The following is a 20,260-nucleotide window of genomic DNA, read 5'->3' as shown; positions in this document are numbered from 1 at the left end:
TGTTTCCTCAGGTTGCCATGGGATACGCGCACTCCCTCGTGATTGTGCGAGACGAAAGTGAGCAGGAGAGAGAGAAGTTGAAGAAACTGCCAGAGTATAATCCGCGCACGCTCTAACACCTGCAGGAACCAGGAACCCTTTAAAGCCTGGCAGCTCTCGGCTTTCTAAACTGCACTGTGACATGAAGTCTTGCGAAAGGGATTTAAAAAAGACTCTCCTTCAGTACTTTTTCTTATTTTCGAGGTTCAAATATCATTTTACTTTGTTTACTCTGTAGCTTTCCCCAAAAGCTTTTTTTTTCCCTCCCCTTAAAAGGGTTTGCTAAAAAAAAAAAAAAACCCAACATCTTTGTTTACAAGTTGATTTTCTTGCAGAAATGGTGGTATTTTGTTATGAGGAAGGGGGGGGGGGGCAGGTAGAGAAGTCCCTTTCCAAATGGTAAGAAAAACATAGAGCTTTTTTTTTTTTTTTTTTAATAAATAAATGCAGAGGCTTTTCATTTAGTTGCTCACCTTGGTGCTCTCTGGCTTTGTTGATGCTCATTTACGGAAGTCTGTTCTCCTGTACTACTTGCAAGATACCAGAGTGTTTATAGTGTTCCTGCCATGATGGACTATGGTGTCTCTTCCATCGCATTTATTAGATCCCAGCGCCAACAGAAACCCCATAGAGATTAGGTGCTACTTTAATTTCCAAGAATCGGCAGCATGCCGGCCTCAGTGCTAGCCAGGCTCTTCCATTAAGGATGTGAAACGTTTTTGGCCATCTGTTTCTTCCAACTGTTGTAGCTCTGCAGTGTTTTGTGCGGCTAGGGCATTTCACAGTGTTTCCCTCCTTTGCACCAGGAGGGCAACTCACGTGGCAGCCATCTGCTGAAAATGCCTATGACGATGGATTGCTCTGGAACTGATGCTATTTTTAAAAGTTCCCTTTCCTTCTCCAACCCCCCTCCTTTCCAAAGACAAAAATACAAACACCATGTCAGCAAGTGCAGCAGGAACAAGTCCAGGAACTTCTTGGTTTCGTTGCCTTTTTATGAGGCTTTTGTAGCCCAGTCCTTTAAGGCCTTCATGAGCTCTTGGCAGCGGAGGAGTGGGCTTCCCTCGCACTAATAAGTCAGTATTGGAACTCTCCCCAAGGGGTTCCTCTATCCTAGGTCATATTAAAGGTCGACACCAGGAAAACGGTGTTGGTGTCTGGAAGATGAGAAGATAGACAGCTAACCTGTCCATTTGATTAACTCACTAGAGTTTTGAGGGGTCCGTTCTGTCATTTTGGTAGCAAATGAGCAAGCTCATGATTTTGGATCTGACTTGCCCTCAGTGCTCTTCCATCATTGACTCACAAAGTAGCCACAGAAAGTCTCGTCAGCGGGAGGGGGAGGTCTGTGTGACATCAATTTCTGGTGATTTTTCTCCACGACAAATTCTTGACCCTGCTTTTCCCTCTTCACTAGCATGATTTAAACCTGACCATTTTATCGCTGACTTGTTCTCGTAGCCTGCTTTAAATGGAGAGCATTTTTCTCTGGATTTGACCAAGAGGCTGGAGAGTGACCACTCTGAAATGTGGGTTAGTGTCCACCTGGAAAGAAGCATTTTTACCTGTTCCATAGCTCAGTTCGTGCTGCTAATGTTAATGCACCCACTTTGTGTTGAGCAAAGAGAGTCACAGGCCAAAGCAAAGTTTGCAAATGTTTTTGGCCAGATACTTTCATTGGACTCGCTAGCAGAGTGCTTTTGGGTTGTAATCGGGGCACTTTCCTTGTTGAAGAATCTAAAAAGCTTTCCTTTGGCGCTCTACTCATGTTCATTTTCCCCACACACAGTACACAAAGATTGTCTTCCATTTCTAAGCCCTACCTGTGTCTTGTTGCACCTTTAATGGTTACTGTTACGTTGCAAGGTTTCTGGCAGTTAGTTTCGTATCGTTTGTTGTAAAATCCTTAGACTCTTCCTAGTTCTTAACTGAGGCAGCTTTAAAACTGTAGATCTTTATTTACTCGGGTAAAAGATGATTTATCACAAGAAGTGCTTAATTAAAATTACTTCCTATAGCCTTGCGTTCAGGGATTCAAAGAAAAAAGAGGGCCCTCCTTTACTTTTGAGTACTCATTCTGCATTCTTTGGTTAATATGAAATCGGAGTACTATATTCAGAAACCAACAGGTTGGACATTGTAGAAAGTCCATCTCTTGTCCTAAGCCCAAAGTATAAATTGATAATGCTGTATTCCCACCCTTTGGCCATCAGAAACATTAATTGTAGGCAAGGGGCTTTCCTGTACATTGGTACCAGATTGCATTTGGACTTGGCTGGGCCAGTCCACATGTGATTGGATTTTGTGTTCTGCCGTCCACTGAGGAGGGTGAATTAAGAACGTGTTCCCAAAAGTGAGCTTTTCATATAAGGGGGAGGGGGACGACTGATTCAGCCCTCAGGTTACCACAAGGTATTAATAAAATCTACAGAGTTTTTTGTTAATTCGTATCCATTTTAATTTATTTACAGAACGGTGTTTGGTGTAAAATGTTGACCAAATGTCGGAAAAATCAAGGGACCAATTAAAAAAACAGGGCCCCCTTTGAATCGCTGTCAGTTCACTTCAGTCCATTTCCTTTTAAGCTACAGGTGTCTACTTCAGCCAAAGAAAGAGAGGTTCTGTCCCAGATAATTATAGCTGTGAATTTTTCTGTTCTTTTCCTTGACTGCCATTGTAAGGGACCACTCGCTCTCTCTGCTGTCTCCTTGCTGTTACTGAAAGGAAGGAGGAGTTTTAAAAATGTACAAAATCCTTGGACCAGTTTTTAATGGTTAGACAGATTTAAAGGTCCCAAGTTTACAGTTACTTTTTCCTTACATGTTTTTTATATTTCTTGGAGTAATGTTTGAATAAAAAACAGAAACTGTGTATTACCTTCTATTGTGACCTGTCCTTCAGAACTGAAAGAGACAGAGTGGACATGCTTGTGTGTGTTATCTGTGTCATTTGGGGTGATTGTTCCTTTAAAATAACAGTAGGGATAGTGATATGAGAAGTTCAGAACGTACTATCGAAACCCTGCTGTAATGAAAAGCCTCAGAAGTATAGAACATTTTTATACAGTGTCAAAGAAACACTGATCTGCTTTCTTCTTACAATCACTGGTATAAAAACCTCCTTTTTATGTATATTCTATGTAAATATTCAAAAATTCCAGTGTTCAAAAGTTCAGATCAACCAGCTTGAGTATAGAAAAAGTTTCTCACTTAACCTCCTGGAGTTGTAATTAATTTATGTTTACCAGCAGCCTGCATTGTAGTCCCAAAAAACTCCCAACTATGGGCTAGATTCACTAAGGGCATGGATCCGATCCTTGAAGGATCCGATCCGTGTCCGAGGGACTGATTCACAAATCACCCTCATGCAAATGAGGGCAATTGGAATCACACTCCCAACTGAGCGCCCGGATCGCTCTATAGCGATCCCGATGCATGTGCAGACCATCTGTACATGCTTAAAGAGTGACCTTTTTAGTTTATTTTTTACTCTGTGCTTTTTTTTTTTCAAGCCTCTGGTTTTAAGCTGCGTTAAAACCACGGGCTTGTACTGCAGGAAAGGGCAAGAGAGATTCAGGGCTTGCAGAGAAACAAGAGAGATTCGGGGCTGACAGGAGCAGGACGGCAGAAGGCAGGGCAGTTGAAAAGGACCAGAGCGACTGGTCCTCAGCAGTCACTTATTTTTGATCGGTCAGCCGAGTCCGGTGTCCTTTTTTTAGTGAATAGCTGCCTGCCTACATTAGAATATTGTTCCCCCCTCATTTGCATGCGCGGATTAGAGGATGATCAGGACAGAGGTTAGTGAATTGGGTTGCTAAGTGGTCGGAAGTTAATCGTTGGGCTTAGTGAATCTAGCCCTTTGACACTGTCAGTGTTTTACGACTCACAAAGCTACGTTGGGGAGAAATCTTCCACCAATGTTGCTCATTCAAAGTGCCCATAATATATTGCACAACCAGATGCTCTTTTTAAAGGAAGTCTGCTCTATCTGGAACTGCTCTATGCAGTTTTTCAAAAGAACACAGGGTAGGACTCCACATTAAGGGGTCTTTTTTTATTAATGTGCAGAAAGCACTAATGCAGGCTTTGCACACTGGAAAACACTTGCCCTAGGATGCGCTAACTGTCCTCTGGTAATTTCTCAATTTGTATGTGGTAATGATGTGTAAGTTATTTTTGAAATATTTGTTGGGTAAAGACTGGGTGTGCAGTCACTTACCAGCTACCGTGCTCACTAGCTAGTTAACACAGAGTTCAAATGGGTCCATTTATTATCCCCTAAATCAGTGTCTCTCAAACGTGTGCCACAAGAGAGTCCACAATTTTACTTTTTTTTTTTTTTTAATTCCCTTCATAAGTATACACTAGAATAGATGACATGTATGTTTTGTAAGCAAGAGTCTGTCAATGTGTTTATTTTTTTAGTGCACATTAACTCAAAATGCAGCTCGGTAGTTGACACGCAAACACATTTCATCACCCACCATCTGCAGTTGTTCTCTTTTTCCATTTAATTTCTGTCGGAGCTGAAAATCCAAGTTTCCAAAAATAAGATCAAAACGGTAACAAAGCTTTGATTGCTTTGTTGCTGAAGTTAGGATAATGCATAAAAAATAACATTACTTGTTGTTAGTTTTTAAAGAGCAATCTTGTCAAAGAATGAAGCTTGTCTGGGCGGTTGTCTCTTTCCTTGTGTTCGCGATGTATAAGTCATCTATTCTAGTGTATACGTAATGAAGGGAATTTTAAAGAATACAGTAAAATTCTGGCATCTCTCATGGCAGACTGTTCTAGAATATACTACTTAAAACAGGTGGAACCCAACGTCCAAGCAGCACAAGACAGTCTTCCAGTGAAAAAATGCACTCTGCTAGTTAGAGTAGATTTATTTCATATCTAAAAACTGCAGGAAATGAGGGTTCTTCAGAAAGTTTCTGCACTTTCCTATTTTCAGGCTCAACCAAAAACATTCTTGTCTGATGGCATTAAGAAGTTAGTAGGTTGCTGGGAAAAATGTATTGCAAAACAGGGAGATGATGTGGAAAAGTGATGTAATTTGCTTTTGAAATATCGGAAACCTTTTGAAGCTCCCTCATATAATTAAACAAATTGTTACAAGGTCATCTGCTATAATTGTTTTTTTAGTCAAAAAGCAACCATAAACCTTTCCTAATCTGGAAAAACTGGACTGCCTTTGTGCACCTGGTGACAGGTGGAGCTTGGAATCATCTTTTGAGTTTCAACCCAAAATTCAGTTTTGTTGAAGATGAGATGCACAAGACATTGCATTTTAAAATGCTCTAAATATTGACCAAAAAAATAAAATAACTGCTTGCTACTGAGAGCTCTGAAGGCCTTAGTATAGGTTTTCAAGTTTATTCATGGCTTGATCTACCGATCATCATTTGTATCTGGGCGGTTTACAATATTAAAAATTAGAAAGGTCTAATAAAATTTTTGATTGAGGTGAGATAAAATGAAAAAAGAGGGTAAACCTAATATTATGACAATTTAAGGCTGATTAGAAACGAGAGGTTTTAGAGGATAGGAAAGTTTTAATTACAATAATAAATAAAAATAGGAAGGGGAGAGGGAAAAGGGGATGTCGCTTCTTAAAAGCTGTTGTTTTTCCCCCCACTTATTGGTAGGCATCTTTAAAAAGAAATGTTTTGAGATTTGTTTTAAATTTATTTAGGGAATTTTCATTGCGTTCCAGAGCGAGGGTGCAACCACTGAGAAAATGGAATTTCTAGTATAGTATAGCTCCTTGATTGAAGGTACTGTTAATAGGTTTTGATTCGTAGATCTAAGGACCCTAGGAGGGGTATGTGGAGTGAGATATTTACCTAGGACGACAGGGAGGTGAGAGGTCTTAATTTTAAATCCAGTTTTCTAGGCCTCAACTGGTAGAGGTGGGTGGGGCGAGGAGAATAGTTGAGCTGCTTTATACAATAATCCAAGGGGAAAAATAATGTGGTAAGTGTATTTCTGTAACAATAAAAACATGTAATTGGTGGCACTGGGATCTAACTATAGGCAGACTTTAGAATACTGTAGGTGTCACTAGGGAATGGTGTTCCACCATTTGATAGGGAAAGGCTTCCGCCTGACATTGGTCCCACAGTGCACTTCTCCTAACTGAATATGGTAACAGTAAAAGTCATCAATAAAGGTGCATCTGAGCCCCAGGGGTTCCAGAAGAGATGTAACCATCTGCTCCAGGCAGCATTTGCCATCGATGTTAGGTCCAAACGGCTTAGCCATGCCCAGATCTTTTCCCAGGACCACCAGGTTCACCTAGTTGAAAAGGAAACCAATTGAAAGGGGGTTAATAATTAGGAACACATGGAAAAGACTGGAGTTGTAGACAGCATTGCTTTTAAAGAAGAAACATTTTTATAAATGTAGCCCAAGCCTGATGCAAGACCATTTCTGTTGATTTGTAGGGGCATAATCAAAAAACTGCTTAAGTTGGTACTTGGACATCCTAATTGTGCAGACATCCAAGTGCTGATCTTTGAAACAGTTTTCTTGGATGTCTAGCAAGACATTTTATCAGTTGTGCAGCCAGAGTTCAAGGGGGTTTGTTATGGGTGGGCTTTGGGCATGTTTGATTTGGAATAATCAAACCTTTCCCAAGACATCATGGACTGAACTTAGACGTTAATGCTCTCGGATGTACACCATCCTGTCCCATCGCTTTGTCTACCTTTATTCTCGAATACAACCCTCTGAAAATCGATCAGGGTCTACCACTGCTCTATCCTTATTCACAGTTATCTTCAGTGGTCCTGCATCTGGTATGGAAAATCCTAATAGAGCATCAAACAGATGGCTTAAGTAGCCAGGTAGGTGGGCTAGAGAACCATAGTGAAGAGGAGCCAGACCCATAAGGCACTCTAATGATGTTAAGTATGAGCCCATCAAAACCCTACTCTACTGCCATATAGGTGCTATGTACAGCCATAAGGGCTATTGAGGTGGTAGACAGATGCGTATAGTAGGTTTTGAGGGAGTTTTGGAGGGCTCACCATAACTTATAAGGGTTATATGGTGAGATGTATATCCGACACCCTGTATGTGAAGTTCACAGCAGTGCCCTCTAAGGTGCCCCACTGCTCTGTTGGCATGTCTATGTGGCCAGTCCGTTAGAACGGTGGCCCCTCCCACATCAAAATGGTGCTGATAAGAACATTTTCTAACCAGGACATTGTTGTGGTTGAAAATGGTGAATAAAGATAGACATCCTGGTGGTTTAGATGTTTTGGCAGCCAAGATGTCCAAATAGGTGTCCTCCCCTTTCTATCCAAGGTGTTAGAACCTGCTGTTCACAGCTGTTGCCTGGATTTAAGATATTCTTGATCCACTTATGCCCTTGCTAAAGTCTCTAATGACCTGTTCTTGGCCAGATCTAGTAGCCTCAGCTTTATCCTCGTCTTTCTCGACCTGTCTTCTGCCTTTGATAATGTTAATTGCCACCTACTCAGAGCTCCATTAAGCTTCGTTGTTTCTCTGTGGATAAGCAAGATCAATCGGTTCCACCTATGGGTAATGTCATCTGATGGCACTGAGGATGAAATATTAACAAGCTACAGCTACAAACTACTACTATTAATTAATTCTATAGGGCTACCAGATGCACGCAGCGCTGCACAGTCACAAAGAAGAAGAAAATAGTCCCTGCTAAATAGCCAAGACAGACAAACAGGATGTCATGGATACAGTTAAGGGGAATGGTTAATCAGCTGGCTGGGTTGGAGGGCAGAGGGGAGTACAAGACAATCAAGCTATTGTGACATCACTGATGAGGTTGGCTCTTATTGGTGGAATGAGGTATTATGACATCAGAGGAGTAGGGTTAAGGATTGAAACCTATTATCAAAAAGGTGGGTTTCAGTCTGCTTTTAATCAAGGGAAGGAGCTCAACGGACAAACTCGGGTAATTTATTCCAGGCATAGAGGGTAACTAGAAGAAAGGAGCAAAGTCTGGAATTGGCAGTGGAAGAGAAGAGTACAGCTAAAAGCATCTTATCTGAGGAACGGAGTTCTCTGGAAGGTGTATAAGGAGAGAGATTGAGGGGCAGCAGAATGAACATACTTGTAGGTCTACAATATCCTTGTGCATGTAATACACAACCCCTCAGTCTTTTACCAATGAGATGGATATGTTTTCCTATAGAGGAAACATCTTTAAAACGTTCATTGTCAGAGTAAAATGAACCTTTTCTTATTGATTTTGATATCCTGACATTCCCCTGTCTTTCAACTCAAAACTTTTCAAATATCTTTCTATCTTCTCTTAATAACCACAGGGTTTAAATCTTTAACCGAATATGTCTTAACTTAGCACCATGTTGGGGTGAATAATATAAACCTGTTTTAGAGCTTTTCAAAGGCAGGGTTTGGTGCTCAGCACTGAGAGTGTCGTTTCCAGTGGTTCAGAAGCAGACATGCCACATATGTATGAGTTGGAGTCAGATTACAAGTATAACATGGAAAACTTTCAAGATTTACCCATGACCACCTCCAGTTAGGGGTTTTGCTCTTCCACAAGATTTAATATTTGGTTGATAAATGTAGAGCAGCTCTTACTGTCCTCTATGCCTACAATCACCTCTCTTTTTTGCCCCCACCCCCACCCTGTGGCTTACGTCTCCTCTATTTCTGCTCTCCCCCTACATTTCTTCCTCCAATCCAGTCTCTCTCGCTCCTTCTCCACTGCCCTCCCAGAGTCTGAAGCACCTCTTATTTGTTCTGATTTCTATCCCATCTTCCCAGAAGCTCAGAAAGAGTTACAATAGGACATTCACAAAACAAACTTCACGACATGACTGGACATGGGGGGGGGGGGTCTAGGCAATCCAGGCAGTCTCCTTACCATATTTGGAAAATAAGCATCGGCAAACCCATTCTCCATTTTGAAGAGTATCGGGATATCCACAATGTCCTGCTCCGTAAGCCCCAACTCTTTTATCAGAATATCTCTATTCCAGTCAATACAAACCTAAGGAAACAGAAAAATTTAGGAATCAAGACATGAAAACACAAGCTGGAATAGCTCTGTAAAAGCTATAATTAGGCATTTTTACATAGTAAGTGCTATTGGTGATAAGATCAGTACATCTGTACCTTTCCTCCTTCCTATTTTTGTTCTTATATGGCACATTTTTCCTCCACCATGCTTTACAGCCTGTTTTTGCTAAACTGTGGCTGGACTGTGGGCAGCTACTAAGGAGTCCATAAGAATGGCCTTACTGGGTCAGACCAATGGTCCATCAAGCCCAGAAGCCTGTTCTCATGGTGGCCAATCCAGGTCACTAGTACCTGGCTGAAACCCAAAGAGATTTATCTGTCACTGGTCTCTGAGCTAAGAACAAATTAAATGTTTCATTTGCTCTAGAAGAAATGTCCAAAATAGAATTTCAATGACATAAGAAACCAAAGCTCGCAGGAATGAGGTAAAACAAGAAATCAGACCAAATCTGGCACAGGTGCAACAGCAGCAGGACTGGAAGCCAGGACAAGACACAAGGCAGGATGCAAGACAGGAAAAAAAGAATCAGAGCATCAAGAAATACCAGGAGCCAGCCCCAAGATTAATAAACTCCACAAGACACAGGAACACCCACCTTGACAGACCTGATGCAGAAGGGCAAGGAAGCGTAAAGGAGAGGGGGCTGGTTCCCAGGACAGTATGGCAAGGGCCTAGATAGAATATATCCATTGTCATGATTAAAGCCTCTGTTTCTCCTCGACCTCTTGGTCAGTCACTTAACCCTCCACTACAAATGTAGATTATGAGTCCTCCAGGGATAGAAATGACCAGCTGTACCCAAGTGTAACTTGCCCTGAGATACTTTTGAAAAGATAGGAGCTAAATGCTAAGTCATTTTCTTCCCTCCCCAGCTTTGGCTGTTACAGAATGCTTTCACCCGGTTTGGATAAGTTCAGTCTCTTTCTCCTGCTTTGATGACTTTCACCTATCCAACCTGTTTCTTGTAAGCTTTTCTTAACGTTTTCCTTCATATGTCAGCTATCTATCTACTACACCAGGGGAAGGGAACTCCGGTCCTCGAGAGCTGCATTTTCTGGATTTCTCCAATGAATATGCATGAGATCTATTTGCATGCACTGCTTTCAATGCATATTCATTGGGGAAATCCAGAAAACCCGACTGGAATACGGCTCTCGAGGACCGGAGTTCCCTACCCCTATTTATCATTTCTGTAGCGTTGAAAGGCATAAGTTTTCAAAAGAACTTATACAATTTTCATACCTGAAAATAATCATTTTCTTTTTTTAGGCGTTTATTTTTCAGAATATCATTTATAGTTGGTTGTCCAACACCCAGACCTGTAATAAAATAAATTTTAAAAAAGTAAAATTTACTTTTTTTACAGAAAAAAAAAGCAGGAAGAAGGGATAATTATTGTACCACATGGCTCTTGTGTTGGAACATCAGCATATACAATATGTATGTATAAATACAGCCAATAGGAAGACAAGTTAGAGTATAAACAGCCAATAGGAATGTAGCTTAGAGGTGGCAAATTTTCTCCTCTGTGCTGCCTCAGGGTAAAAACTCAGGAGTAAATATTGGCCACCACTGGCTCAGATATTCAATTGTGGGCATCGGCCTCGACTATCCAGGTTTCTGTGGTTGGTTATCCAATTAGAGGTACACAATCGAAACGGAAATATGTCTAAAAACCCGCCTGAATCTGCACTTGGATGACCTAAAAGACAGGTTGTCCAAGTGCCGATAATCAAAAAGGGTTTTTAAACGTATCTAGAGGCATCTTAGAGCTCTTGAATATCGCTGTGTGTCCAGTGTGAAAAGGGGCATCCCTAACCTGTCCTAATGACCCCCCATCTGTCTTTCATATTGCCCAGTCCCAACTTACCCTGAAACATAGCAGCATCTCCGTACCCCTTCTCCTTCAACGCTTCAAATAGCTGGTAGCAGGTGTTAGGACTGGCTAAGAGTAACCGGAAGCCCTAAACAACAGAGAGAGAAAAAATCAAATCAACTTTCTTATTAACAGAGTTATCCTACTTATTCTCAACAGATAGGAACAAATTACAAGCAATTTTAAATTGCAGTCTTTTCTTCATTGGTATTCTAATCCCTGATCGTTGCAGGATTAGGGAAAAAATGTTCTATATACAGTATTAAGAGAAGACCTCTGCCTCTTTTTAATTTTCTAGGGAAATGAATTAATCTGTAACCTGATGGGCAGAGATCAGCTAAGATTGGGGAACTTTCATCCACTCCATTCAGTATCTTATCTCCGAGCTGAAGAACCTTAAAGTCTTTCGCTTTCTTGGATGAATCTGTCTCTGAAAACCTGAGACCTTTCTGGTAACCAATAGGACTGGTTGGTCTGTCTCTGATAACCTGGAACTTCTGGTAACCACCAGGACTGGTCAGTCTGTCTCTGATGGACTGGTCAGTCTGTCTCTGATAACCTGGGACTTCTGGTAACCACCAGGACTGGTTAGTCTGTCTCTGATAACCTGGGACTTCAGGTAACCACCAGGACTGGTCAGTCTGTCTCTGATAGCCTGAGACTTCTGGTAACCACCAGAACTGGTCAGTCTGTCTCTGATAACCTGGGACTTCAGGTAACCACCAGGACTGGTCAGTCTGTCTCTGATGGACTGGTCAGTCTGTCTCTGATAACCTGGAACTTCTGGTAACCACCAGGACTGGTCAGTCTGTCTCTGATGGACTGGTCAGTCTGTCTCTGATAACCTGGGACTTCTGGTAACCACCAGGACTGGTTAGTCTGTCTCTGATAACCTGGGACTTCAGGTAACCACCAGGACTGGTCAGTCTGTCTCTGATAACCTGGGACTTCAGGTAACCACCAGAACTGGTCAGTCTGTCTCTGATAACCTGGGACTTCAGGTAACCACCAGGACTGGTTAGTCTGTCTCTGATAACCTGGGACTTCAGGTAACCAGCAGGACTGGTTAGTCTGTCTCTGATAACCTGGGACTTCAGGTAACCAGCAGGACTGGTTAGTCTGTCTCTGATAACCTGGGACTTCAGGTAACCACCAGGACTGGTTAGTCTGTCTCTGATAACCTGGGACTTCAGGTAACCAGCAGGACTGGTTAGTCTGTCTCTGATAACCTGGGACTTCAGGTAACCACCAGGACTGGTTAGTCTGTCTCTGATAACCTGGGACTTCAGGTAACCCTGCTGCTTGTAAAATTATAGAAAGTTTAGTGCATTAGTTACCTTTCTGTCAGAGGATGGGACAAAGGTCATGAATTCATCTACATGACCCACATTTAACCAATCGGAGAAGAGCTCCACAGGGGCCTGCACTTTCTGAGCAAATAGAAAATCTCGCACAACCTTTGTCATCTGCCTCCCACCAGACCTGTCATTCACAGAGCAAAGAAAGGGTTAACAGTGAGCATTTGATAGAGACAGTTAAAAAGTCATGAAATTTTCTTGTCCCCATTGAGCCCGAATTGCTAGAAGCTCAGCTAGAAAACCAAGAAGAGACTAACTTCATCTCACAGAAACACTGACTGTGACTTCAAGGAACAATTTTATACCAATTTCCTGAGAAGACCTCAATTGAAATGGTTTACAATAATTTATTACTTTTGTTTAGGCAATTTTTTAAATGACAGAAGTGTGGACTTTGCAGCTATATCGGCATTGTGAAAACTGGTGCCTCAATCATGCCCACACACCTTGGCAAACTGCTTCCAATCAGGATTCTCCCCAAGGGGTACACCTTCCCATTCACTGTCACTGGGGGGCTCACTTCCAAATTCCCAAAAGAATCTAGGCTGCAGATATCATAGAAGGATATTGGCTCTCTTGTAACATACCCAAAATCTGGGCCCTGCAGGAAAAGAAGAAAAACCATTACTAAAAGGTGATCCCTGCAGGGAGAAGGAATGTGAATTCATGCAACTCGATTGACATGCAACAGCCAGCTCTCTGGAGGGAGCACAGGAGCTCTTTCCTCTGTCTTGCCCATCTGGAGAGCCCAGTGTTTGGGAAGCAACCTGTGAGCACACAGCTGTGGCTCTGGAATGAAGAGAGATCCTGGCCTGAGAGCATTTGTGATAAAAAAAAAAAAAGAGCAAAGACTTTGGTTCTACAAAGGACAAGTAGTCCTTTGAGCAGTGTCTTGCAAACTTTGCAAGCCGGTGGCACACTAAATTGGGGGCCATGGCTCGAGGGCATCCGGAAGTGCGTGGACTTCAACATGATGATGTCACAGTCATCACGTCGACATCCGTGCATGTACAGAGACACCAGTGGTATGGGGCTGAAAAAGAAAAGGCATGGAGAGGAGGAGACGCACCAGTGCCGACTGACTGCCTCACCGTGAGAGGCACATCCTGTAGGCAGTCAGCCAGCGCCTGTCCTCCCCGGCGTCTGGCAGCACACCTGGAATCTCGCAAAATACATTAGTATGCCACAGCACAGTGTCTTAGAGCACTTGAACAAAACCGGCTCTAGAGAACTCAGGTACAGATCTGTTTTGCTTCCACTATGCAGGACAAATGGGAATTTAAAAAAATAAAAGAGAAAATAACAAACACATTTTCTGACAGCAGCATATGGTTCAAAATACAATACCAGGATCTTTTTAAAAGGAAAGTCCCTCAATTGTCCATCTCTGGGGGAGTCAAAAACCACAGGGAAGGTTTTATGAGGAGCCTGACTGTAGCCAAACTCCATCTCATCCTGTAGGGAAAAAATATATATTACATTACATTAGGGATTTCTATTCCGCCATTACCTTGCGGTTCAAGGTGGATTACAAATGATTTCTATGTTCTTACTCTTTACATTTCTCCATTTCCTGCTCTTGGAAACATAGAAACATGATGGCAGATATAGAGCAAATAAATGGCCCATAACTTCTTTCCTCTCTCTCAGAGATCCCACATGACTATCCCCAGGCTTTCTTGAATTCAGACACAGTCTCTGTCTCCACCACCTCTTCCAGGAGACTGTTCCACGCATCTACCAGCTTTTCCTTCTTTAGCTCTGCTGTGTTAGAACAATGGGGTAAGAATCAGGGCTGAAATCCTGCGTTTCCCACAAAGGCTTCTTCTAGCTGTGGTCAAGTCAGTGCAAATTTAGAGCCAGATTTACGAAATATTTCACACAGTAATCAGAAAAGCAAAAGGAACCTCCTTAAGTGCTGGTTTTCAATGAATCTGTCATCTTTTTGCATTTTCCTAAATCTAAACTGAGTAGTTTTGGTTTTTAGATATGGTCTTGCATTTGGGAGGAATAGGGAGTTTGTACTTTCTCAGTGGCATACCATTTCCATTTTAAAATTCTTCTGAACAATTCATCTGTGTATAAATTTTTTTGGATGGGAGGGAGAGCAGTATTTCCCAAAGTCCTCATTCACAACCCCTGTATTTCCTTTTCTTGTTTCCTATGTTTCCCTCTCCCTTTTGAGGAGAGTGTGGTGTAGTAGTTAGAGCTAGAGCCTCAGCAGCCACTCTGCTCCTTGTGACCCTGAGCAAGTTACTTAATTCCTCCCATCGCCCCAGGTACATTAGATGGATTGTGAGCCCACCGGGACAGACAGGAAAAATGCTTGAAGTACCTGGAAGTAAAACCCAGATGTCTCAATCCATCCTCTTTTTTCTGGAGCCATATGGTAACCTTATCTCTCTCTGTATGGCAGAAAACCAGTATCACAATTGTGCCACTACAGCTGCCTTGTCTATGCTACTTAGAGACTTTGGATAAACCGCAAGGTTGACACTAGACTCAGCTTTTCCCCATTTTACTCTATCCGTGAAATTTTACTTTCTGTTTCCTTAGGAAACTCAGCACTTTCAGTCCATAGATGCAGAGGGGCAACACCAGGCCTAGATCAATTTATCTGGAGTTGACTTAGTGCCATTGAACTGTGGATCTTTCAAATTAATTCATTTAAATAACTATATTGAATTTTATATCATAACAAAACCAAAACCAAAACACTATGGGGCTATTTGGTCTATATCTGCCATTTGTCCTGCTTTCAAAAACAAAAATACATTTAAAAACCCACCCAAGTCGGCACTTGGACGACCTAAAAGGTTGTCAAAGTGCCAATAATCAAAACGTGTTTTTAGACGAAGCCAAAGACTTTTTAAGCCTCTGAATGTCGCTGGTGCCCACAGCTGAAAAGGGCATTTTTGAAGGAGTGGTGAGAGAGGGATTTGGGCAGGACATGGGCCAACCTATACTGTACAGTGCTCCCCGAGATTCACAGGGGTTCCATTCCAGGAACCCCTGCGAATCTCAAATAAACCACGAATACGGTTTTTCATGGGGGAGCCTGAAGAGGGCAGCAGGAGATCAGCCGGAGCGCCGCGAGTGCAGGAAATCACTCATGGTATGCTCCGACCGCCTCTTCCTGCACGAAGTCGGGCCTTATCCAATCAGGAGCTATGTATCAAAGCAGCTCCTGATTGGATAAGGCCCGACTTAGTGCAGGAAGAGGCGGTCGAAGCATACCGCGAGTGATTTCCTGCACTCGCGGCGCTCCAGCTGCTCTCTCCTGCCTCTCCCACTGCCCTCTTCTTGTCGGCGGTTCGTGGTGGGAAAATACCGCGAATGACCGGGACTGCGAACCGCCGACCGTGAACAACCTGAGGAACACTTTACTTAGTTGTACTGCAGAGATAATTGAAAGGTTTACAAGGCTGCCTGAACAGAACTTATACGATCTAAATCTCCCTGCTGTGATCAGTTTAGCGACCGCGGCAGGGAACCTGCCCCCCCTTGCAAAGACTAAATGTCCATGGCAGGAAGAGTGCTGAATTTCTCCTGCCACCACCTTGCCGACACACCCACCAGTAGTAAGGATGCCCAGTCCCTCCTGCCTGAACCACCCAAAGCTGCCTACCCCCACCCCCGAATGTTTGTGGCAGGAAGAATACCAAATTCCTCCTGCCACCACATCTACCAGTAAAAGGGATGCCCACTCCCTCCTGCCGGACATCCCCCCCAACACCTCCTGCAATGATGATCAGCATGAGGGATTCCCAGTCCCTCCTGCTGGACCCCCCCCCCCCCAAAAAAAAAAAACCAAACCCACACACCCACCCAGGAGTGGCCTAAGGGATCTGATCAATCATAATCTTAGGCCACTCCCAGTGCATCCCAGAATTCACTGGGAGAGAGGTCTAATATTCCGATTGGCCCAAGTGCCTAGGCCCCTTCCTGTTACATCCCAGGATGCACCGGGAAGGGGAAGGCCTACCATTCTGTGAAGGCAGGCCTGTCGGTCAGAGGCTAAAAGGATCCCTTTGGCATGTCAACTTAAAAAAGTATTTGGTGGGGTCTGTGTGGATTTGGGGGGGTCAGGGGGCATACCTTTCAGGGGGATTCTGGCAGGAGGGACTGGGCATCCCTCCTGCTGTGGACATTTGGGGGGTAGGGGGTGGCTTCAGGGGTTTTGGCAGGAACCATTCCAGCTTTACAGGTCTGGTGTCCACCCAGGAACCCACCATAGTAATATATTAGAATTTATCAAAAGAGTAAATAAGCCTGATTTGCCCACTTTGCTTATCTCAAGCAGATATGTAAAGTAATGCACTTGGGTAACAGAAATCCGTGCAGAGCTTACACACTAAATGGTGAGACCTTAGCTAGGACTACGGCAGAACGTGATTTAGGAGTGATCATTAGTGATGACATGAAAACTGCCAATCAAGTGGAAAAGGCTTCCTCCAAGACAAGGCAAATGATGGGTTGTATCTGTAGAGGTTTTGTCAGCAGGATGCCCAAAGTCATAATGCCGTTGTACAGATCCATGGTGAGACTTCACTTGGAATATTGTGTACAATTCTGGAGATCACATTACCGGAAAGATGTGCTGAGAATTGAGTCGGTTCAGCGAATGGCCTCCAGGATGGTCTCGGGACTCAAGGATCTCCCGTATGAGGACAGGCTGAATAAATTGCAGCTGTACTCACTTGAGGAACGAAGAGAGAGAGGCGACATGATTGAGACGTTCAAATATATCACGGGCCATATCGAGGTGGAAGATGAAATCTTCCTTCTTAAAGGACCCTCGTCCACAAGAGGGCATCCGCTGAAAATCAGAGGAGGGAAATTTCATGGTGACTGCAGAAAGTATTTCTTCACCGAAAGGGTGGTCGATCATTGGAATGAACTCCCGCTGCAGGTGATTGAGGCCAGCAATGTGTCAGATTATAAAATTAAATGGGATATTCACGTGGGATCTCTAAGGGGGTAAAGTCAGGGGGGTGGGTCATTAGAGTGGGCAGACTTGATGGGCTGTGGCCCTTTTCTGCCGTCATTTTCTATGTTTCTATATTTCTATATTTTAGCTGAAGTTGACTGGGAAATTTAAAACATGTTAAATCCTGTTTTTTGTTTTCAGAAATGGTTCTGATCGGAGTCAACCAACTGGCTCAGGTAACCTAAGTATGGCTGTTGGCATAAGGAACCTCTGTTGTCATGGCATTGTTTTTCAGGATGAAATTGTTTTTCTATTTTCCTGCCCTTTTGTGTCTCCAGGGATTCAAGACAAAATTAGACGAGTTCCAGCAGAACCAGAATGTACGCAGGTAAGGTTAGACTCAATTAGGGCACTGGTCTTTGACCTAAGGGCCGCCGCCGGAGCAGACTGCTGGCCACGATGGACCACAGCAACAATTCTTATGTTCTTATGTCATCTTTGCGTTTTACTGCAGTGTATTTCTGCTGGTAGTGTTTATGCTCTGATATTAAGCTGGTTTACTGAATGCTTGAAATCTATAAATATGGATAAAGGGGCTTCAAAAGGCTTTGGACAAAGTCCCTCATGAAAGACTCAGGAAATTCAAAATCAAGGAATGGGAGGCAATGTGGAGGGAGTCTAACTACAACTATGATGTTCATTATTTAATATCAAAAATAAAAACACAATTAAAGCTAGGGAGAACTTGTGCTAAGAGAAAGTGTTTGCTCTGAACCTAAACCTACAAGGGAAAGGATGATTACAACCAACTTCCCAAATTCTGAGTGTTATTTTGCTACTGTAGCTAAAGAGAGTGCTATCTTATTTCATTAAGTGCCACTCCGCAGAAACAAAATCCAATTGTTTTGACATTATTCCAGATCATTGATTGAACTGTGTCCACGTCATTCACTTCTTGGTTGGGCTGAGCACTTTTCGGCACATGCTAAGGAGTCGTGAGCAAATGGATGTGTAGGAGAACTGAAAAGATTCCTGTTGGGCCATCCCTAAACTAATTTTATAGACCGGGTCTTCAAGCAAAAGATACTCGACTCGGTTTACAATAGTATATAAGTATAAAAGAAGAATGTAATCTAGAATGGCTCAGTTTCCAAAGGGTTTAGTAAAGAAGAAGGTTTTCAGAGCTGGGGTTGGTGAAGAGTAATATTGTCTCTTTATGGCATGAACAGTGCTACCGTGTATTCATATAAAGGCATTTCAACTCATTTGGCTTGAGATGGCCCAAAAGAAGGGTCTCTTTGGAGTGACTGGCTGTTCTTATAGTTGCTAATACCTGGATCCAGCGGTCTCCACGGTTATCGATAATGTCACAGACTGTCAGTTTACACCGTGATTTTCTCTCCACCAGATCTGTCACCTCTTTCAGAAAAGTTTGGTTATTTTTCACACTGTAACAAAGAGATACAGAGTAGAAAGAATGACAAGTGCACACACAAGGTCATTGTTAGCTGTTCAATGCAAGCATTTGATGTGTGTACACAGGGCACGCACCAATCTCAACTTCTCCCTCAGACCAATTGAATTCTCCTACCATGTTATCATTTTACAGTTACTGTATTTGGGGATGTTTCTTCTGGGTTGTGTCAGCAGGGCTTGGGGACTTCATCTCAGGAGCAGGACCTTCACTAACTTCTCCAGTTCCTCCTGTGGTTTAACTTTTTCATCCTCAGTCTAACGAGTGGTGGTGGACTCATGTCCTAAAACAGCTTACACTTGAAGACTAATGCAGCGGTCTCAGCAAACCTTTGACTAGTCACCATGTCTTTCTCCTCCTAGGTTAGAGGCTGCTCAAGGCAAAGACCTTCTTCCCCTCTCTGTGTGGAAGGATGTCTGGGGAAGTAGGAGCCAATGGAAAAAAATTCAAACAGGGTTGGAGTTTTATACCAGCCACAGACTGCCTTCAAAAGGATCCTCCACCCACCTCTCCCTCACTGGTCAGGAAAGCCCTCCTGTTGTTCCAGAAGCTGTGGGATATTTGCAAGTCAAAATCCAGCACTTTAGAAGAGCCACTAGGGGGCTCTGCTATCCACTTGGTACTGACTGATCTGTATCAAAAACTACTTTATTATGATCCATTTATATCTTTCATTTCCACTCCTGTCTTCCTTTGGTTAATGCAGTTTTTTCATTCCCTATATGGTCTTTATGTTTGGTTTTTTTAAATTTAGTGTATTGTAATTTATTTGTAAACTGTTCTGTTACTTTAGTGTCTATGTCAACCTCAGTCCTTCTATACCAGCATTCTTCAATGTAAGGCTTGAGGGTCAGTGGCTGGAAACCATCCCGTGTCATTCTTTAGTGTCTGTCTCAACGTCATTCCTCCTGCACCAGTATTCTTCAATGCAAGGCTTGAGGGTCAGTGGCTGGAAACGATCCCATGGCATTATTTAGTGTCTATCTCAACCTCGGTCCTTCTACACCGGCATTCTTCAATGCAAGGCTTGAGGGTCAGTGGCAGGAAACCATCCCATGGCATTATTTAGTGTCTGTCTCAACCTCGGTCCTTCTACACCGGCATTCTTCAATGCAAGGCTTGAGGGTCAGTGGCAGGAAACCATCCCATGGATTATTTAGTGTCTGTCTCAACCTCGGTCCTTCTACACTGGCATTCTTCAATGCAAGGCTTGAGGGTCAGTGGCAGGAAACCATCCCATGGCATTATTTAGTGTCTGTCTCAACCTCGGTCCTTCTACACCGGCATTCTTCAATGCAAGGCTTGAGGGTCAGTGGCAGGAAACCATCCCATGGCATTATTTAGTGTCTGTCTTAACCTCGGTCCTTCTACACCGGCATTCTTCAATGCAAGGCTTGAGGGTCAGTGGCAGGAAACCATCCCATGGCATTATTTAGTGTCTGTCTCAACCTCGGTCCTTCTACACCGGCATTCTTCAATGCAAGGCTTGAGGGTCAGTGGCAGGAAACCATCCCATGGCATTATTTAGTGTCTGTCTCAACCTCGGTCCT

At 43.1% G+C, this 20,260-nt stretch overlaps 2 protein-coding genes across 3 annotated transcripts in view; one reads left to right on the top strand and one right to left on the bottom strand.

The window, feature by feature from the left end:
- RCC2 (regulator of chromosome condensation 2) overlaps positions 1-2,912 on the top strand; it is a 37,134-nt gene extending 34,222 nt beyond the window's left edge. The window contains exon 13 of the mRNA XM_033921713.1: positions 12-2,912. Within this exon, the coding sequence (XP_033777604.1) occupies positions 12-116 (105 nt within the window). The 3' untranslated portion in view covers positions 117-2,912. The remainder of the gene's footprint in view (positions 1-11) is intronic.
- Positions 2,913-4,402: 1,490 nt separating this feature from the next.
- LOC117348898 (protein-arginine deiminase type-2-like) overlaps positions 4,403-20,260 on the bottom strand; it is a 70,143-nt gene continuing 54,285 nt past the window's right edge. For both annotated transcript variants that reach the window (XM_033921522.1, XM_033921521.1), the window contains exons 9-16: positions 18,570-18,684; positions 13,654-13,761; positions 12,753-12,907; positions 12,286-12,430; positions 10,943-11,036; positions 10,315-10,391; positions 8,917-9,042; positions 4,403-6,335 (exon numbers count right to left, since the gene is read on the bottom strand). In XM_033921522.1, coding sequence (XP_033777413.1) covers positions 6,102-6,335; positions 8,917-9,042; positions 10,315-10,391; positions 10,943-11,036; positions 12,286-12,430; positions 12,753-12,907; positions 13,654-13,761; positions 18,570-18,684 — 1,054 coding nt within the window. In that variant the 3' untranslated portion in view covers positions 4,403-6,101. The remainder of the gene's footprint in view (positions 6,336-8,916; positions 9,043-10,314; positions 10,392-10,942; positions 11,037-12,285; positions 12,431-12,752; positions 12,908-13,653; positions 13,762-18,569; positions 18,685-20,260) is intronic.

This window comes from Geotrypetes seraphini, chromosome 15 (assembly GCF_902459505.1).
Source record: "Geotrypetes seraphini chromosome 15, aGeoSer1.1, whole genome shotgun sequence".
NCBI lineage: Eukaryota > Metazoa > Chordata > Amphibia > Gymnophiona > Dermophiidae > Geotrypetes > Geotrypetes seraphini.
Note: the sequence above shows the minus strand (reverse complement) of the source record. Positions and strands in the feature narration are given on the sequence as shown.